The sequence below is a fragment of the Trichosurus vulpecula genome, chromosome 5 (assembly GCF_011100635.1).
Source record: "Trichosurus vulpecula isolate mTriVul1 chromosome 5, mTriVul1.pri, whole genome shotgun sequence".
Lineage (NCBI taxonomy): Eukaryota > Metazoa > Chordata > Mammalia > Diprotodontia > Phalangeridae > Trichosurus > Trichosurus vulpecula.
The window spans coordinates 140,492,773-140,511,691 of NC_050577.1; the positions used below are offsets into that span (position 1 = coordinate 140,492,773).

The window sequence follows — 18,919 nt, forward strand, 5'->3', positions numbered from 1 at the left end:
TAGATCTGGATTGAATCTTTGAGATTATCTAGTCCAAATCTCTCATTTTACTTATGCATGTTTGCATTCAGATTGAATGGATTGACTTTGTTTTCAAAGTTTCATACTCTAAGCAAATCATGCACTCCTGTAAAAAAAACCTATAAGACTTAGTATAGTGTATGCTAAGAGGTCGTTTCAGAAGCTGCAAAACAAAGTATGTGGCATTTAGTTTATAAATTTTGAAATTAGTCCAGCTTCCCATTTTCAGACTAGTATTATTTCATATAATGAAGCTGATGCAAAGATGTAAGTCAGTGTTCATTTTAATATTGCTATCTTCCTCAGTGATGGTACTTTAGACATCTTGATAATTTGCTTATTGTTTTATTTTTCTTGCCCTTCCCCCTCTAGAACAAAGAATTTGTTTGCCGAGGGCATGACTATGAAAGGCTGGAAGCTTTCCAGCAACGGATGCTGAATGAGTTCCCACATGCCATTGCTATGCAACATGCCAATCAGCCTGATGAGACCATCTTTCAGGCAGAAGCACAGTGTATCCATACATGCAGAAGGGTGGTGTTCTTGTTAAATGGTACTAGCCATTCACTGCTCAAATTTTTTCCAAGGTTGTTGAGTGGTTAATCTGTTTTTTGGGTAGGGAGTGGGGGGCGTGACAGGGAAGAGAATGTCTGTGTACTATGTCTCTGTGTCTGTGTGTTTCTGTCTCTTTCTGCTCATTTAATTTCACTGGGTTCCTGGCAAACAGTTTCCAGCTGCTCTGTTTTTAAGCAATGATTGGAGCTGAAAAGAAATCCTTTGTATAGGAAAATCTCCTTTTAATTAAAATTATTCTCCATGCTTTTGAAAGCTATTTTAGCAGTTCCTATTAAAGTAATTTGCTTCCATATTATATGGTGGCAACTAGCTTGATTCAGAGAAAGGATAGCACTGTTTATTTGCATATCCCCTTTTTCTTTGGTATTTTCATTCTGAAATGGAGGAGTGGGGAAATGCAGAACAGCCTTTATTAATTGCCATTAAGAATCTCACCTACACTGTCTAAAGAACGGTAGATCAACCAGAGTTACCTAGTAGTTAGAGGCAAAGTTGATTAACCTGGGTACTCTTATCTGAATCACTCAGCCTCTAGTTATGAAACTATTATTCTTTAAACCACTTGGAAGCTTTTTCTGGACATCCATGAATACCATTTCAAAGCAAAAAAAAAAAAAAGGAAAGGAAATTATTAGGGATTGAAACTTTTTTTCTTATAATGGCACAAAAGAAAATGCATTTAAATAGATTGAGTTATATCATAATTGATAAAAACAGGTCAGTCATAAACAAAAATCAAATTACCAATTAAAAGAAAATTCTTCATAAAGTACTTTTGCCATGGAAACACACACACCAAATTTACCCACCTGGAGCCAGGAGCAATTGGTTCATGGACCAGAGATTTTAAAAATAATTTCTATTAATTGGGACTTCAGTTATTTTCTGCTGATTTTAAAAAAGTGGGGAGGAGGGGAATAAGGGTGGCCCAGAACTGAATAGAGCCAATACAGACCTCACCATAGGGGAGCAATCACTGTTTATTTGCAGTTTGATTCTTGAAAACCTTTAGATGCAGAGAAACTTCCTCGGCTTTTGCAATTCTGGGTTTCTTTCCTTAATCATTTGAACGCAGATCTGCAGATATATGCTGTGACTCCTATCCCTGAAAGCCAGGAGGTCCTCCAGAGAGAAGGCATACCAGACAACATCAAAAGCTTTTATAAAGTGAATCATATTTGGAGATTTCGCTATGATAGGCCATTCCACAAAGGGACTAAAGATAAGGAGAATGAATTCAAGGTACCATCAACTTCTTTTATGTCACATCTCAACTCTATTGGAAGCTCTTTGAAGGCAGAGAATGGATCTTTTCATTCTTTTGAACTTTCTAAAGCAGTTAACACAGAATATAGTAGGATCTATGTAAATAACTGTTTAACTTAATAATTTAACTGAATCAAATTTTACTAGCAGACTTGTGTAGCTTAAAGAGAAATGGACTAGAATTCAGAAGATTAGAATTCTAGTCCCAATCCTACCACTGGACTTTGTGGTTTGCGGTAAGTAACTCTCTCTGGGCTTCAGTTTTCTTATCTGTAAAATAAAGGTCTTGGACAAGAAAATCTCGAAGGTCCCTTTTATCATGATTTTAACATTGGATAAATTATGGGAACTTCAAGGAACTTATTTCCAGATACAATGTGATGAAGTTTAAATTTGATGAATTTTAAATGAATTCTCTGCAGTAGAAAACAATTTTGTAGTCTCTGGAGAATCTTGATAGTTTATTTTAATTGCTATTTTTTTAAGAGCTGTACTTAAGAGCTTGTCATATGACCAGGGTGAAGACATATCTTTTGTTTTTGCCTACTTGTCTAATCATCTGGCTCTTCTTATATTCTCCAAATACTACTGTGAGTTTGGGACTTTCACAAGTGAAGGGTAATAGGACTTGCAGCCATACCATCTGGGGAGAAAGGCAAGATTCTTTAGCAGACAAAATATAATATGGTTTCTGTTCCTGAATACAGGGACATTTTGGAGACCAGATACATCACTTCAACCCTAATCATTGAAATTATTTAGTTTGGTGTGTAACTGCATCCAGAATGGCTGCTATATAAAAAGACATATAGAATTCTAGATTTGGAGGGGACCTTAGAGATTATCTAGTAGAAAACATTTCTGGGAAATGTTTCTAGAAAACATTCTGGTGTGGCCACTACTGCAAAAATAATCAAGTTCTTAGTAAATGCTTGTTGTTGATATGCATTCATTTCGTTATCTAAGCATCTACACTTTATACTTGTCTTGTTATAAAAACCTCATTTTTCATATTTATCTATCTTACCCAAAGTAGACCTTTTGGGTTAAGTATGGGAGGGATAGGGCGATACAAGAGACTTTATCAATGTAGAAAACTTCCAGTGTGGACGGACACTTCCTTCATCCAAGGCAAATCAGCAAGTTGTCACTAAGTGATTTGAGGTCTGAGTACCCAAGGCCCTGGAAGGTTAAATAACTTGTTTATGGTCTTGTAAAGTAATGTTTGGGGCATTTAAGTGGCTCAATGGATAGACTACCCAGCCTGAAGTTAGGAAGACTCATCTTTCTTAGTTCAAATATGGCCTCAGACATTTCCTAGCTTTCTTTCTGGACCTATACTTTGAACCTTTCCAACTTGATAAATCCAGTAGAGTGGGTATTCTGCTGATATAACTTGAGAGTCTGCAGTCACTACTCTATCATTGTGAGGTACTAAAGTAAGCTGAGGAATTCCACTAAAAATGACAAAACAGACAATTTATCTTTTTTTCTACCTTGGAACCGAAATATAATGTACTAGATAGAATCAGCTCCAGAGCCAAGAAGATCAGAGTTCTCCCTCTAACTTACTGTTTATGTGACCCTGGACAAATGACTTAACCTTTCAGTGCTCCAATTAACTCTCCAGGACTAGACATTGCAGAAAATGTGCTGACCTGCATTGGTAGAAGAAATTTCTTTGTTCATACTTTTCTTATGCCAATCAAGTTACAGCTCTAATATTTAGTCTTCTATCATCCTCCTTAGAGTTGTGTATGTATGAGACAGAGAGAGGAGGAGGAGGGGGAGAGAGAAGAGGATTAGTGACAGGAGAAGAAAAGGAGGGGGAAGAGAGAGAGAGAAGGGAGGGGGAGAGAGGAAGAGATGGGGGGGAGAGGGACAGGAGAAGAAGAAAGAATGAGAAGAGAGCAGGAGGAAAAGGAGAGAGAATGGGGGGAGAGGAAGGAGAGAGAACAGAGAACAAGTGGAGAAGAGAGAAGGAGAGAGTGAGAGAGCAAGAGAGCGAGGAGGACAGAAAGCAAGAGGACAAGTGAGAGGAGAAGAAAGGGAGAGAGAATTAGAGGAGAAGAGAGAGAGCAAGAGGCAGAGGAAGATAGAGGGAGGAGAGAGACAGAGCAAGAGAGAGGAGAGAGAGGAGGAGAGGGAAAGAGAGGACAAATGAGAGAGAAGTGAGAGGGAGGAGAGAGACAAATCAAAAAGGAGCGGGGAGAGGAGAAGAGAGAGATAGAGACAGTGAGAGGAGGAAAAGAGAGGAAAAAAAGAGGAGAACAAGCAAGAGAAAGAAAGAGCAAATGGAGAGAAGAGAGAGGGAGAGCAAGAGGAGGAGAGAGAAAGAGAAGAGGGGGGAGAATGCGAGGAGAGTGGGGAGACAGAGACGGAGAAGAGGGGAGAGAGAAGAGCAAGAAAAGAGAGTGGGGGAAAGAGAGAGAAGGAGGAAAGAGCAAGGATGGGGGAGAGGAGCAGAGGGAGAGAGCTGGAGAGAAGACAGAGAAATTGAGAAGAGGAGAAAAGGAGGAGGAGAGTGGAGAGGGGGGGAGAAGAGAGAGACAGGGAGACAGAGTGAGAGGAGGAAAAGAGGGCAAGAGGAGGAGGAGAGAGTGAGAGAAGAGAAGAGCCAGCAGTGGTAGGGGGGAGAGAGAGCAAGGGGGGCAGGGAAAGCAAGAGAAGAGAAAAGGAAGAGGAGGGGTGGGAGAGGAGGAGGAGAAGAGGAGAGTGAGCAGTAGTGGGGGTGGGGAGAGAGACAGAGGGAGAGGAGAAGAGAGAGAAAGGGAGAGAAGGAGAGCAAGAGAAGGGGGAGAGGGAGAGGAGGATAGAGAGTGGGAGGAGAAGAAAGCAAGAGAAAGAGAGCTAGAGAGCAAGAAGAGAAGTGAGTGAAGAGAAGGAGAGAGTGAGCAGTGGTGGGGGGAGACAGAGCAAGAGAGGGAAGGAAGAGAAAGAGGAGAAGAGAGCAAGAGGTGGAGGAGGGAGGGAGAAGAGAGAGAGAGAGCAAAAGAGAGGAGAAGGGAGAGTGAGAGGAGAAAGAGAGTAGAGAGGGAGAGGAGAGGATGAGAGGAGGAGAGAGAGAGGAAGAGAAAGGAAGAGGAGGAAGAGAGACGGAGAGAGGAGAGAGAGAGGAGAAGAGAGAGTGAGTGTAGAGGAGAGTGAGTGGGGAGAGAGACAGGGAGGAGGAGGGAGAGAGAGCAAGAGAAGTGATAGAAGGAGAGCAAGAAACGGGGAGAAAAAGCAAGGAGGAGGAGAAAGGGAGAGGAGAGAGAGTGAGAGGAGAAGAGAGTGAAGGAGAGGAGAAAAGACAGTGAGTGGGGAGAGAGACAGAGGGAGGAAAGAGAGAGAGGAGGAGAGCAAGAGGAGAAGTGATAGAAGAGAAGGAGAGTGAGTGGTGGTTGGGGGGAGAGGAGAGGGAGAGGGGGGAGAAAGAGCAAGGAGGGGGAGAGAGAGAAGAGGAGAACAGAGGAGGAAGAGGAGAGGGGGGTAGAAGAGGATGAGAGAGAATGAGAGCGAGAGAGAGGAAAAGAGAGAGCTCAAAAGGGAGAGAGAGAGAGAATGGCTCCTTAGTTGAGGACCCAGAGGGGGATAGTAGAAAGCAAATAGTTATCTGTAGAAGACTTAAGGTCAAAATATAGGTTAAGAGGCATTGCAAGTACTTCTTGTTTATTTGTGCCCTCAATTCTAAACATCGGTGCAGAAGGGATTACTGAACAAGGTCTTCTCATAACCAACGCTGACATGTTACATAGTCCCAGCTTCTTATTGTGATCAGTCTGTCCAACTAGAAATTCTTGGTAGCTATAGAGATGGGAGCAGGTGGGTGGGTCAATAAAGAGAAAGCGCTCTGTCTTGTTTTACAATACTCTGTTGCTATCTGTACCATTTCATAGCTGCCCTACTTCTCAACTTAGGGAGCCATTGCAATTGAGAATTTTTTGTATGCAGTATCTGTCTGGACACTCAGCAAATTCCTCTTTCCCCCCTAAATTACCATAGGAGAAATGGCCGAAGTAGGGACAGAAATATGTTACTCTGGCATCCTTATTTTACTGAGCTCCTTTCTTTTTTAACCATGCTTTTGTATATGTAGAGCAGCCTCTCTTATGGTCAAAGTCCACTTCCTATATTGGGGAATCGGGCCAGCTTTAGGTCAAACCCATGAAGAAGGTAAAGTTTATCTTCAAACCTGCCAAGGTCTTCCTGCTCTTGTCTTCCTCTCCCACCAAAACTTGCTCATTTTGCATTAATGTGCCTTCAGCCCTTTCCCCCCATAAGACAGTGGCTGGGAAGAGGAATCAGATAATGTGATGAAGCAGCATAGAATTATAGGAAGAGCATTATGACCTTTGGTTTCAAGCTGGCAGGGACCTTTGTGGCCATCTAGTCCAACACTTTCATTTTGCGTTTGAGGCCAAGAAGAGTTAAAGTGATTTGTCCATAGACATACAAATGGTAAATGGCAGAGGCAGGATTCAAGACCCGACCTGATGATTCCAAGAAGAGCGTACTTCCCACTTTACTAAATAGCTAAAGTCTAGGCTTGATTATTCCAGTAATTAACTGTGTGACGTTGCCATTTAACTGGTTCGAGCCTCAGTTATTTCATCTGTAACATGAGGTTGGACAAGATGGACTTTAATGTCCATTCTAGCTCTATAATTCAATTTTGATGTATTTACTAGTTTATCTTTCACAAAAGTTATACTTTTATTCATTGCTGTGACACAGATGTGACCCTAAGCTTCCGAACTACTGGCATGTTCTTCCAAGCTAAAAATGGTCTTGAGTAGGGCCCTAGTGGCAGACTGTATGTCTGTCACGTAAGGACCAGCACAGCTTAGTCTGTAGAAGCTCCTCACCAAATTGACCAAAAGATGGTGGATTTTTTTTTTAGCAGCAGCTATCTATCAAGCATAGGTAGAGGGGCTCATGGTCTGTGTGGCTGGAAAAAAAAATCTCATGTAAAGTCATGGATGAATGAAATATTAAAGTTAGCTGTCTAATATTTAAGCCTTAAGTAATGGGAATTTAAAATGGCTAATCCTGTTTGAGATAAAACAAGGAAGAAAACATGAAGTCTATCTTTACCCATTATAGTAGCCCTGGAGAGATTGAACACCCACAAAGGAAGAAAAAGATATTAGAATATGTACAAGAGAAAGATGAATACTAACATAAAGACAATGCCTTGCACATTGTAAGTGCAGGAGAGATATTACCAAGATAACACGTTATAAAGGCATACCAGGGTAACCAGATTAACAAAAGCTGGCAAGAATAAACAAAGTATGAGAAAACTGAACAGTAAACATTAATCTTAGCTCAGTAGCTTGCTTTCATTTATATATTTATGTCTGCATTTTCTAGAGTCTCTGGGTGGAGAGAACTTCATTGATTTTGGTACAGAGTTTACCTGGAATTTCCCGCTGGTTTGAGGTGGAAAAGCGTGAAGTGGTAAGGATCAAAGTTTACAGATAAGCAGTTCTCCTTGACAATTTTTTTACTTGAAGCTATGGTATTCATTGTCTTAGTTTTTGTTTGAATCTGTCCTCTTTTGTGTGAACATTGCAATCATGAGTTAATGAATGTTTCTTATACTGAGCACCATTCCCAAATAGGTACCATATTCAAACATAACAGTGTTCAGCGTTCAACCTCATACCCACTGGAAGCTTTGGGGAATGTTTAGCCCTATAGACGTGCTAGCATATTAGTGCTATATGATCTGTCTTGCTGAATGCCTTGAAGCATACATAGTGGCATATCATTCGTCTAGGCAGATCTAGGCACAGAAAGAAAGCCAAATGCAGATAGATGGGAGTCATTTGGCAATCCTGGCTAAAGAACCAAACACAGTCCTAATCAATGCCACCACTGCCAATTTCCAGATCTGAGAAATAAAGGTAGCAGCATGAGCCAACCCAAATGTCCCACTGAGCCTGATGGTTAGACCTGTGCTGCCACCATCTACCAGTTTTGGTTTCCACTCACTTGGACCTTGCCATAGCTCTGGGGTCTTACAGCATCTGATCTCCCTGCTTCATAAGTTTTGTTTCATCTTGTAGAAATGAGGCCAGCTCTCCCAATGGTCCCCACCTGCTTTCATCCAGGATGAAATGTGCTAATAATGAACTCGTTTTCAGCTACTTTCTTGTAGCCTTTCCAAAGAATACTTCTTACCTTGCCAACAAAGAGGCAGGTGCAGTTGATCTCCAAAGTCATCTGCCAAGAATCCCTTGTCCTACCTGAAATATTCAGTGAACAGTGAAACCATTCCTAACATGACATGTTTAGTTAAACTAATAATTGAATGACATCTTCATTTTGCAGTGGCAAAAAAAAATCTCAAGTAGATTTAACCCCCAAGCAAATTGAATAAATATAGGAAATTAGACCCAGAAAATTCCATATTTTGTGGCTTGAGTAGATGTTACTGAAATGCTCATTTTTTCACTTATTATGTTCTGGCATGCTCATCATTTAGTAGAAATGTTGAGGCTTGATGCTAGGTGCATGGCATGGAGAGTTATCCCACTTGCGAGGTTTAGAAATCTCCAGCAATAGTGTAGGTTTATCATGCTGTATTAGGTAAGCAAAAAGAAAACACAAAACAGAAAGAAGAAAAAACTAGGGAAATTAGCATGAAGACAAAGAGACAATGTGGAAGCAGCATTTGAGATGTCACTCCTCTTTCCTTAAAAACTGATTCGCATTTAGTCATCCAAGTTGTGACCTAAAACATGCCAACTTTAGACCATACGGGAAATCTTTTGTATGAGGCAACTCCATAATAACTGATTAAATTCTAAGTTACCATGGTTATAAGCTATTTCTCTTTCCCCAGTGTTGGTCTTAGATGTTGTAAGAAATCTTTAACAATACCAACCTTACCTTCTTAACTGAAAGAAGCTAAACCTGGCTGCCTTTTAATCCAATAATTTGGCAGCCTTTTTCTTCAAGGAGAATGCCTTTTGTTGTGTATTCAGGTAACTCAAGCAATAATTAGTCAAAGACAACAATATTCACATATTTATATGTATTTTCCAAACCTTTTGTTTAACAGTTAATCATTCCCATCCTACCCCTTACCAGATAATTATCATTTAAAAAAAAAAATCATTGTACACCATTGATCATAAAAAAGGCTGCCCTTCCATAGGAAGACCCTAAGGTCTAAGTCACTTTTTCCCCCCATAACTTTCATCTTTTCCATAATATGCTAGCTTGTAGTCTCAGTTACAGCTTTATGCAAATACCCTGTTTCTTTTACTAGACTGTATTCCATGAAAGCAGGAACTATGCCTGATTCATCATTGTTGCATAGTCTCTAGCACTGTGCTTTTGCCCATAGTAGTTGAGTGATAAATTTTTTCTGATGATCATCATAAAAATCACAGAGGTGTGGTATATTTCTCAAATAGGTTGTCATGTATTAAAGATAAAAATAAGTTTTAAGAAAGATCTTCAGTCTTGCATAAAAAGTAGAGGAATTTGCTTTGGAGAATTAAATTGAATACAGTCAATTATTGATTACTCATTTCAGTGGATAATTGAGAATTGCTGACAATCCCAACTTCAGTCAATGAGTGAGTGGAATATGATAGAAGAATTCGTGAAACTCAAAGAGTTATGGGTAATCCAAACTGGATAATCAAGCCTTAGAGTTATTTAGTGTGCTTTTGTGACTAATTGCTTCTTAGGTGGAAATGAGTCCTCTGGAAAATGCAATTGAAGTGTTGGAAAATAAGAACCAGCAGCTGAAGACGCTGATTAGCCAGTGTCAAACTCGGCAGATGCAAAATATTAATCCGCTCACAATGTGTTTGAATGGTGTCATAGATGCAGCAGTTAATGGTGGAGTTTCCAGGTACCAAGAGGTGAGGATTTTATGTAACAGCAGCTAGCATTTATATGGTGCTTTAAGTTTACAAAATGCTTTACATGGCATCTCCTTTGATCATCACAACTCTGTGAAGCAGGTGACGTAATTATCCCTGTTTTACAGATGAAGAAATCGAGGCTTAAGTGACTTTTGCCCATGGTTAAGTTTGTTGAGGCTTAAGTTGACATGGTAGACCATAGTGGACAACTAGTGCCACCACCCATCATCATCTTATCAATTCTCTAAACCCTAAACAGAATGATGGAGAGATGATGCCATACCACCAGTTACCATTAACGTAAAGAAAGTTTGTTCAAGAATATAGTGCCTCAAATAATTTTAGTTATGACACACTCATTGTATAACCTCTGACCTCCTCTTAAGATTCATCTCTTTCATGATTATTGACTTGTCGTGTCCATGGCAACCCTTACTTTTACAGCTAACCTTGGTCTCCAAGGACCAAGTCTAACTACCTCCTTATCAGTTGTAATTTATTTGATATTTTTCAGATTTTATATTATCCACTGAAGACCCGCTTTGACACCTCAGTGGGGCACAGAGGTGATTCTGGGTTCTCAAAGACTGTATGGTAACAGCAAGCAAGCTGTAGCAGGTCCTGCTAAGCTAAAAATGCTACAGACTGAACTGTCAGCCAAGCACCAGCCTAGTTAGCTATGTTCAGATAGGCTCATCACAAGATTAGCATCAGGGTGATGAACTTTTGACCACAGCAACTCTCATAGACTACCAAGTCTGCATTCTTTGTTCTGTTTTTGTGAGGCAATCGGGGTTAAGTGACTTGCCCAGGGTCACACAGCAGTCAAGTATCTGAGGCCAGATTTGAACTCAGGTCCTCCTGACTCCACGACCAGTGCTCTATCCACTGCACCACCTAGCTGCCCCAGCAACATGCATTCTTAAGAAATGAGTCAATTAACAATTATTTATAAAGCACTCACTATGTGCCAGCCATTGTGTTAAACTTGTGGGGATACAGCCCCTGTCCTCAAAGGTCTAATATTCTAGTGGAGGAGACAAGTAAACTAGTACACACAGTACATACAGAAGAAATGGGGGAAATAGCCTCAGTGACAGATGATGGATCCTTGAAGTATGGAGGAAGTGTTCACAAGGTCACAGGGTAAGAGCTGGAAGGGCCCTCAGAGTCCATTTAGTCCTCATTTTACAACTGAAGAAACTGAGGCACAGGTAGGATTTGAACCCAGGTTCTCTGACCATTGATCTTTTTACTGAACATGTACATGTGGCTTGCCTCTATCCCTAGTGAGATTGTAGGTTCCCCAGAGGCAGAGATCACAGTTTTTTAAAACTTGCATCTGTAAGGGTCCATGCAACATATGTGAATGACAACGTTTGTGTTTTTGGCAGGCATTCTTTGTGAAAGAATACATTTTAAATCACCCAGAAGATGGAGAGAAAATCACACGCTTGAGAGAACTGATGCTTGAGCAGGTAAGAAAGGATCCATCTTGCTGGCTATTGAAGTGATGGCTCTTTTTAAATATCCCAAGATCTGTTTAGTTGCATATCTATATATCAATTATATAGATATATAGATATATACACACACACACACATATACATATGTATGTATGTATATGTATACATGTATATATCTAGATATCTATCTGTATCTCCCTATATATATAGATTACATAGATATATATCATAGACAACCTCCATGAAAGTTCTACCCAAGTCTTTCATCATGGTTTGAAGCATAGCTCAAAGGCTGTAATCACAGAATGAAAGCTTTGGTAGGTCTTACCAAACTAGACAGGATTTGGGTACAAGACTGGTGAGCCTATGTGTTTACCATTGCAGGACAAGTCTAGCCAGTTCAGTAAGGTCTACCACCAGAATTTTAGCCATGAGGAGATAGGATTTCTCCAGGCACAAGTAACTCACAAAATAATCTATTAAGACATCTGCCCCAGGAGAGGGGGTACCCACAGTTTTGTTCATGGATCTCAAAGTAGTAAAGCATGTTGTTGTTGCTGTTGAGTCTTTTTAGTGATGTCTGACTCTTTGTGACCGCATTTGGGGTTTTCTTGGCAGAGGTACTAGAATAGTTTGCCATTTCCTTCTCTAGTTTATTTTATAGATGAGGAAATTGAGACAAACAAGGTTAAGAGACTTGCCCAGGATCACACAGACACAGTAAGTGTCTGAGGCCAGATTTGAACTCACCAAGAGAAGTCTTTCTGACTCCAGGTCCAGCACTCTATCCATTGTGCCACCTAGCTGCATATTTGGGTTGCCAGTTCTTACCTGTTGTTTGTGTATCACTCTGTCTCCACTTCCTCTGCCCCCTTCAAGGTAAAAGTAAATTCACTGGTGACTAGGCTGAGTCAACTCAATTTCCACATCCAAGAAAGGAAGAGATTAAACTACAGTGGGCTCTGAGGCCCTCTCCTGATCTGAGAGCTATGATCCCGGTGTAGGCAAATTCTCACAAGCACTAGTGTTTTTTTAGTGCTTTGCTGTAGAAATCACATCAACCTTCCACTAAAGTAGAGGTTCTTAACCAGGGATCCATGAATTTATTTTTAAAAAATATTTTTATATAATTGGTTTCCTTTGCATTTTGTTTTATACATTTTAAACATGATTCTGAGAAAGGATCCATAGGTTTCACCAAACTACCATAGGGATATATGATACAAAAAGGTTAAGAAACTGCACTACAGTATTTATCAACTTTTTTTCAAATAGTCTCAAAAATATGAATTTTTTAAATTGCTTAAATTTTTAAACAAGAAATGGATTAACCAAATTGATTTTTCTTTAAAATATTATCTTTTAAGGTATGAGACAGTATTATATATGTTTTCAACCCAGACATCATATCATTGGATTCTCATCAAAAGTGGTACCATTCTTTTGTTTCATTTTGATGAAATTTTTTTTTTCTATTTTTACAAGAGAAAGTAGTTGAGCACAAAGGTCTGTGGGCTCTTCCCTCATCCCTTGTACACACCGGAGAGGTCTGTGGTTTGGAAAATGTTTGGAAAACTGTAACCTCAATTTGTTTGAAATGCCCTTCAGCTCAGTATCCCACTAGAGTTCATGCTGTGCACAATGAATTATATCTTCCAGGCTTCCGTGCACCAAAGTTTTAAAAACCAGATGCTAACAGTGGAGGGGTTGAGGTGATAACTCAGAACTATGTTTCATTAATGAATATATTTTCTTTTATGTTATTGTTATAAAGGCACAGATTCTAGAATTTGGTTTAGCTGTGCATGAGAAGTTTGTATCTCACTAATCAATTATTATTGATTTTAAATCCTTCTTAGAAAAATTATTTGACCACTTTGAGCATATTTAAAAAATAATGATGGAATCTCCTATCAACATCAAAGCAGTTCAATACTGTCCATAACTGAACAAAAGAAATTGTAATCGTGTGTTTCCTTTTGCCTATTGGTAGGCCTTTATGGGTGGATGACTTTTTTTAGGTAGTAGAGTTGATCTTTCCTTAAAGTAGATAGATGAGGATATATAAATACAGACACGTGAAACTGTAGCATGGTAGGTGTGAAGAGCCTTCCTTGGAGTCAGGAATAGCTAGGTTCAAGACCTACATCTGACTTATATTGGCCATGTGTTCTGGGCAATTCTATTAACCTAAATGTCCCTGACAGCTAAGGCTATAAGGTTCAGAGAAGGTACAGTTCTGCTTTAGTAGACGGAGCTTCTTCATCAGAAATTCCCTGTACCAGAGAGTCTCCAAGTGTTCTGAAGATCCATGTGTGTCTCAGAGACTCTTTCCAGGGTTTGAGAGGTCAAAGCTGTTTGTGTAATAATACTGTTTTAATTTCTAATATGGTAAATACCAGTAGATATAACCCACATAAATAAAAGATGTTCAAAGGGTCGTCAATAGTTTTTAAGAGTGTCGTAAAGGGGTCCTAAGACCAAAAAGTTTGAGAACTGCTGTCCCCAGGCCAGTGAAATAACAGTTACAATCTCAGTCCTACCTAGACACACTCATGGATTTTCAAACCAAGTCACTGTTACATAAACTTTTTTTTCATTTTTCTCTTAACAACTCTGAGAGGGATAGCATAGAGAATCATGGAAAAGAGATTAATGAAAAAAAAAAAGATAATGGTAAGAATGAGATGGTTACAGAGAGTTGAAGAGCTGAGAATGGTCAGCCTCACCTTTCCTGTGGTGAGGTGGGGCACCTACCAAATGCCCTCCCGTAGCTGCTCCTGCCTTCCCCAAGAAGGAAATGTCCTTTCCCCATTGACAAAGTGGTATGGACTCAAGTTGATTTAAGATGGGCTGAGGTGATAACTCAGAAGTATGCTTCAGTAATGAATATGTTTTCTTTTATGTTATTGTTCTAAAGGCCCAGATTCTAGAATTTGGTTTAGCTGTGCATGAGAAGTTTGTACCTCAAGATATGAGGCCTCTGCATAAAAAGCTAGTGGATCAGTTCTTCGTGATGAAGTCAAGCTTGGGTATACAGGTACGTACACAAAAGGCATCACACAGATTGGCCATGGAGGGACAATCAGTCTGACTGATATGATTTGCTTCTTGGTGGAAGGGAAGATTAAACAACCAATAGTGACATCTTTTGGTCATTCTGTTATATTACACTGTTATATTATACGGAGAGAATCTCAACTGTTAAGTCTTTTCACTGTGTTCACGTTACTGCAAAAAAAAAAAAAAAGGATGCAGGGTGCACTCGATCATAATGAAGCAAACTTACCTTTATATACCTATATGAGAAATTTTTTTATTTAAATGGAGTTTAAGTGGAATTCATAGATAATGTATGGAAATGCTTTCTCACAAGTTACTTTGTTCATTTGATTGCTATTCTAAAATAACATTTCTTTTCCCTAATGTATTCTTAGGAGTTCTCTGCATGTATTCAAGCCAGTCCTGTCCATTTCCCTAATGGAAGTCCTCGGGTCTGTAGAAACTCAGCACCTGCTTCTATGAGTCCAGATGGTACAAGAGTAATTCCTAGGCGTAGGTAAGTCAGAGACTGAATTATTTTATATTTCAAGTCATTGGCATTTTCACAAGATGATCTGGAACAATCCTCTCATTCTTTATGGCATCATTTGTCAAATACACTCTTTCTTAATGAAATAATTAACCCACAAGGCAGCTGCAGACATCTGCCGCTGGTAAAATAGCAACAGCATGAGGAATAAATAAACTCAAACGTTTTACTCTGTTGAGATAAATGTGGGATGACAAAATGTGATGTATACTTTTCTTTCTGTTTTATGCCATACCAGCATGTGATAAAGTGCAATTCCAAGACTGAGTTAACAACCATTTTTCCCCCCTGTAACAGCCCATTAAGTTACCCAGCTGTCAACCGATATTCTTCCTCTTCATTGTCCTCACAAGCCTCTGCCGAAGTAAGCAATATCACAGGGCAATCAGAAAGCTCTGATGAAGTCTTTAACATGCAGGTAATATCAGTTATTTATTTGGTTGTATTTATATGTTCATCCCTCCCCTCCACCTCTTCGTCCCACTCCCCACCCCCACTGCAATCACAGAACTTCCCAATCATTTTGTTATATCAGAAGTGTGAACATGAGAGCAAACAGTTATCTTAGAGCAAACCTCTAATAATAATGGTAATGATAATTATAATAATAACTGATGATTCTACAACATTTTAGAGTTTGCAGAAGACTTTCCATATATCATAAGGCCTTATAACAGTAATGTTCTCTTTGGGATGATGGAAAGTATTTCTTCCAAAATTGCCCCATCTGCTCTGAGAAAGCATGTCCCTACAGTGAGGAAAACCTAATAAAGCTTTGCCATGGTGAGCTTGGAAACCTATGTATCATTTTGTTCTTTGGTGATATCCACACTAGATATCTCAAGATGAACTGGAAAGATGGATATTCTTAATATATTAAGTGGTCTTTTTTCTTTCACATAACAGGATTGGGGGTTTTGTGGGGGTTTTTCCTATATGAAAAACATAACATAGCGTAGCCTTGTCAATTATTTATGTAGTCAAACTTCATCAGTGTTGACTGTTACCCTCCTATATATACGTGAATGTGGGGAGTGATGAGAAAGATGTATGTACTGCAAAATCAGCTGCGTGAAGCATGATATCTGTCACTTTTGATTACTTTACCATCTGACTGTGTGGTATAGTGGGAAACCCAATGGAATCAAAGATTCTGGGTTCAAATCCTGGTTTTGCCATGCACTACCTGTGTGACCTTGGTCAAGTTAATTAGCCTCTCTAGACCTCAGTTTCCTCTCTGTAAGATTAGAAAGTTGCTTCCAACTCTAAACTAATGAATAATCTTAAGAAATCCACCAAAATGCAGTTTGTAGTAGTTCAAAAAGAGCCTGGTCTAAAGTTGAACTTTGTACAATTTATGGGGGGAGAAAACATTATCAACCAAATTAACAGTGGCAAAATTACCAAGAGAATAAAATCATTTTGTTCTCTTAAGCAGTTGAAACAAGCCAGAAGCACTCATGTACAAGCCCCAAAATCAATTCAGTCCAAAAACACATAAGTATCTGCTGTGTGCAGAGCACTGTTCTAGGAGACAAACAAAGTTTTGATAAAACAAACTCTAGCCAAGTAAGTAAGAACATCATTTCAGATATAATATTTAAAACACATTCTTATCTATTTGTAAAAGCAGATTCCATAAGGATCCCTCTCATATAACACTTTGAGCTATGATACACACTTGACACTAATGAAACTTCATTTCTTTTAAAGTATTGAATAATTCATATTCCTAATTCAAATTCCTTCCTTCAGTAATTCTGAATTAATAATATCTTACTATATTACAAAGGGGTCTTTTCATTTAAGATAACATGCTGACTTAAAGAAAATATTGGTAGTTGTGTATAGCCTTTATAAAGCATTTCTGTATTTTTTAAAGCCTGTGAGCATAGTTTGATAACAACTTCCCATGTATTTCCAGCCAAGTCCATCTACCTCAAGCTTGAGTTCTACTCATTCTGCTTCACCTAACGTGACCAGCTCAGCCCCATCCAGTACCAGAGGTCAGTGCCAGAGTAGGAGGTGGAAATGACATTGCCCAGATATCCCTTCATGCCCTAGTAAACTCCTCCTTCAGGACCCTTCACTCTGCAAGTTGCGGAGAAAATGTGGGTCTTACTTCGGAGAGAGTAGGGAATTCAAGAAGGGGCTTCCCCTCTGAATGCATCCTAATACCCCCGTCCCCACCAGACTGACCATCTCGCCTTCTTTTTTTCCTTCTAGCCTCCCCTCTCCTGTCTGACAAACACAAACATTCCAGAGAAAACTCTTGCTTGTCTCCTAGAGAGAGACCATGCAGTGCCATCTATCCTACTCCCACGGAGCCTTCACAGGTAGCACTCATGGGAATGGGAGGCTTAGTTAACCAGGTGCAAGGGAAAAGGTAATAATCTAATGTTGGACTGCTTAAAACCACTGGTATTTCTCCAGAGAAGTTGACTTGAGCTTCTCTAAGGCAATGTCACAGGCAAAACAGGGTTGGAACAAAATGCCAAATTTGATTGCATATAGTGTACAAATTGTATTCTCTCTGCCCATGGCCTGCCTTTTTGGTCATATTAGCAATCAAAATACATATAGTATTGTCTGGCCAAAAGAACGTGGAGGGAGATAAAGGTTCTGACCTTGATTTTACCCTTCTTGGTCACAGCCTCCCAACTTCATGCAGCTTTTAATGTTTTTTACAATGTGGTATGTGTGTTAAAACATCATTCAGGATACTTTTCGTGAATTACAATACATCCAGAGGAGGGTGACGAAAATGATGAAAGACCTAGATACCATTGCATAGGAGTATTGATCATAGACGCTGGATTTACTGGGGGATATGATAATTGTCTTCATTTGAAAGATGCCATTGCAAGAAAGATACTCATTTTGTTCTATATAGGCTCAGAGGTCAGAATGGGGATCGGTGGGGGAAGCTGCAGAAAGGGTACTTTCACTTTAGTGCTAGGAAAAAGGCACTAAAAATTAGAACCATCTAAAAATGTTAGAACATGCTGCCTCAGAAGGTAATGGGTTTTCCCCTTCACTGGAGGACTTCAAGCAGAGGCTGGGTGACCCTGCATCTGCAAATCCTTTAAGGAGATTCTCATTCAGTTATTGGTGAACCTAGATGGCCTGTCAGGTTCTTTTTGAACTCTTGAGATTCTGTGATTTAAGGCTCCTTCAGAAACATACTACTTAGCAATACCTTTAATCTGCTTACACCTGATGGGACAGAGTTATATTTGGCACCACTTTTGTGACATCCAGGAACAATAGAGGTAATAGAGATCGCTATCACAACTCGGGAAAAATATTTTAAAACTGTCCCTCTCCTTTTTTTATTCAACAAGTATTTGTTAAGTGGCTACTGTGTGCCAGCTACTGCACTTTGGCCTGAAACAGTTCCTGGCTTCAAGGAGCTTATACACTTTGGGAGGCAAGGGGAGTGGGAAGAGAGAGGTATCTTTTGTCTCCTTTCCTACCCTGTATGTGAAGAAATTTCACTGGGATTCAGAGATCTGAAGATAGCTTAGGAGTTGTAACATGACGTAAAGTTGAAGATCCACAACACTCTTTGGTCTTACAAATCATGTGGAGGTGAAATTTAATCTCTGAACATATAGCAGGTAAAATCTGAGTAAATTCTAAATCATTTCTGTCTTTTAACAGAAGTGGAGGGTTTTATTTTTTCTACACATCCTTTTCTTTTCCATATGATTTTCCCAGAGAACAGCAGCTATATCTTAAAACTGAAAAGAAAGATATTTGACTTGATTGGTTCATCTGTGCTGATTATGTGATCTTTTTGTAATCCCAAGGCACCTTCATCTGTAATACTCTGGTATCTCTCAGAAATTATGTCTGAGTGCATTTGGCTGAACTAGCTAATCATTTTTATTTTCCTTTGTCATTTGATGTTGCAAGGGAATTTCAATATTGTTCCATCTGCTCCAGGAAAATGCTGCCAACATAAAGGACTCAGGAAGTTATGGGTACTTGGAATCTCTTGAGTTCCTCCCCTTGTGAAATCTTATGCTGTGTTGACACAACAAAGAATTCCCAAATCATGCCTTTTGCTATGTTTTTTCTATTTTTGAGGTCATATATTCTAATTTTTAATATATATTTTCTAAAAT

General features: G+C 39.3%; 1 protein-coding gene across 2 annotated transcripts in view; it reads left to right on the forward strand.

Annotated features, from left to right (window-relative positions):
• DOCK4 (dedicator of cytokinesis 4) overlaps nucleotides 1-18,919 on the forward strand; it is a 541,696-nt gene that overhangs the window by 510,252 nt on the left and 12,525 nt on the right. For both annotated transcript variants that reach the window (XM_036758430.1, XM_036758431.1), the window contains 10 exons: nucleotides 394-535; nucleotides 1,673-1,839; nucleotides 7,219-7,305; nucleotides 9,552-9,728; nucleotides 11,126-11,209; nucleotides 14,118-14,237; nucleotides 14,635-14,756; nucleotides 15,087-15,207; nucleotides 16,714-16,795; nucleotides 17,016-17,125. In XM_036758430.1, coding sequence (XP_036614325.1) covers nucleotides 394-535; nucleotides 1,673-1,839; nucleotides 7,219-7,305; nucleotides 9,552-9,728; nucleotides 11,126-11,209; nucleotides 14,118-14,237; nucleotides 14,635-14,756; nucleotides 15,087-15,207; nucleotides 16,714-16,795; nucleotides 17,016-17,125 — 1,212 coding nt within the window. The remainder of the gene's footprint in view (nucleotides 1-393; nucleotides 536-1,672; nucleotides 1,840-7,218; nucleotides 7,306-9,551; nucleotides 9,729-11,125; nucleotides 11,210-14,117; nucleotides 14,238-14,634; nucleotides 14,757-15,086; nucleotides 15,208-16,713; nucleotides 16,796-17,015; nucleotides 17,126-18,919) is intronic.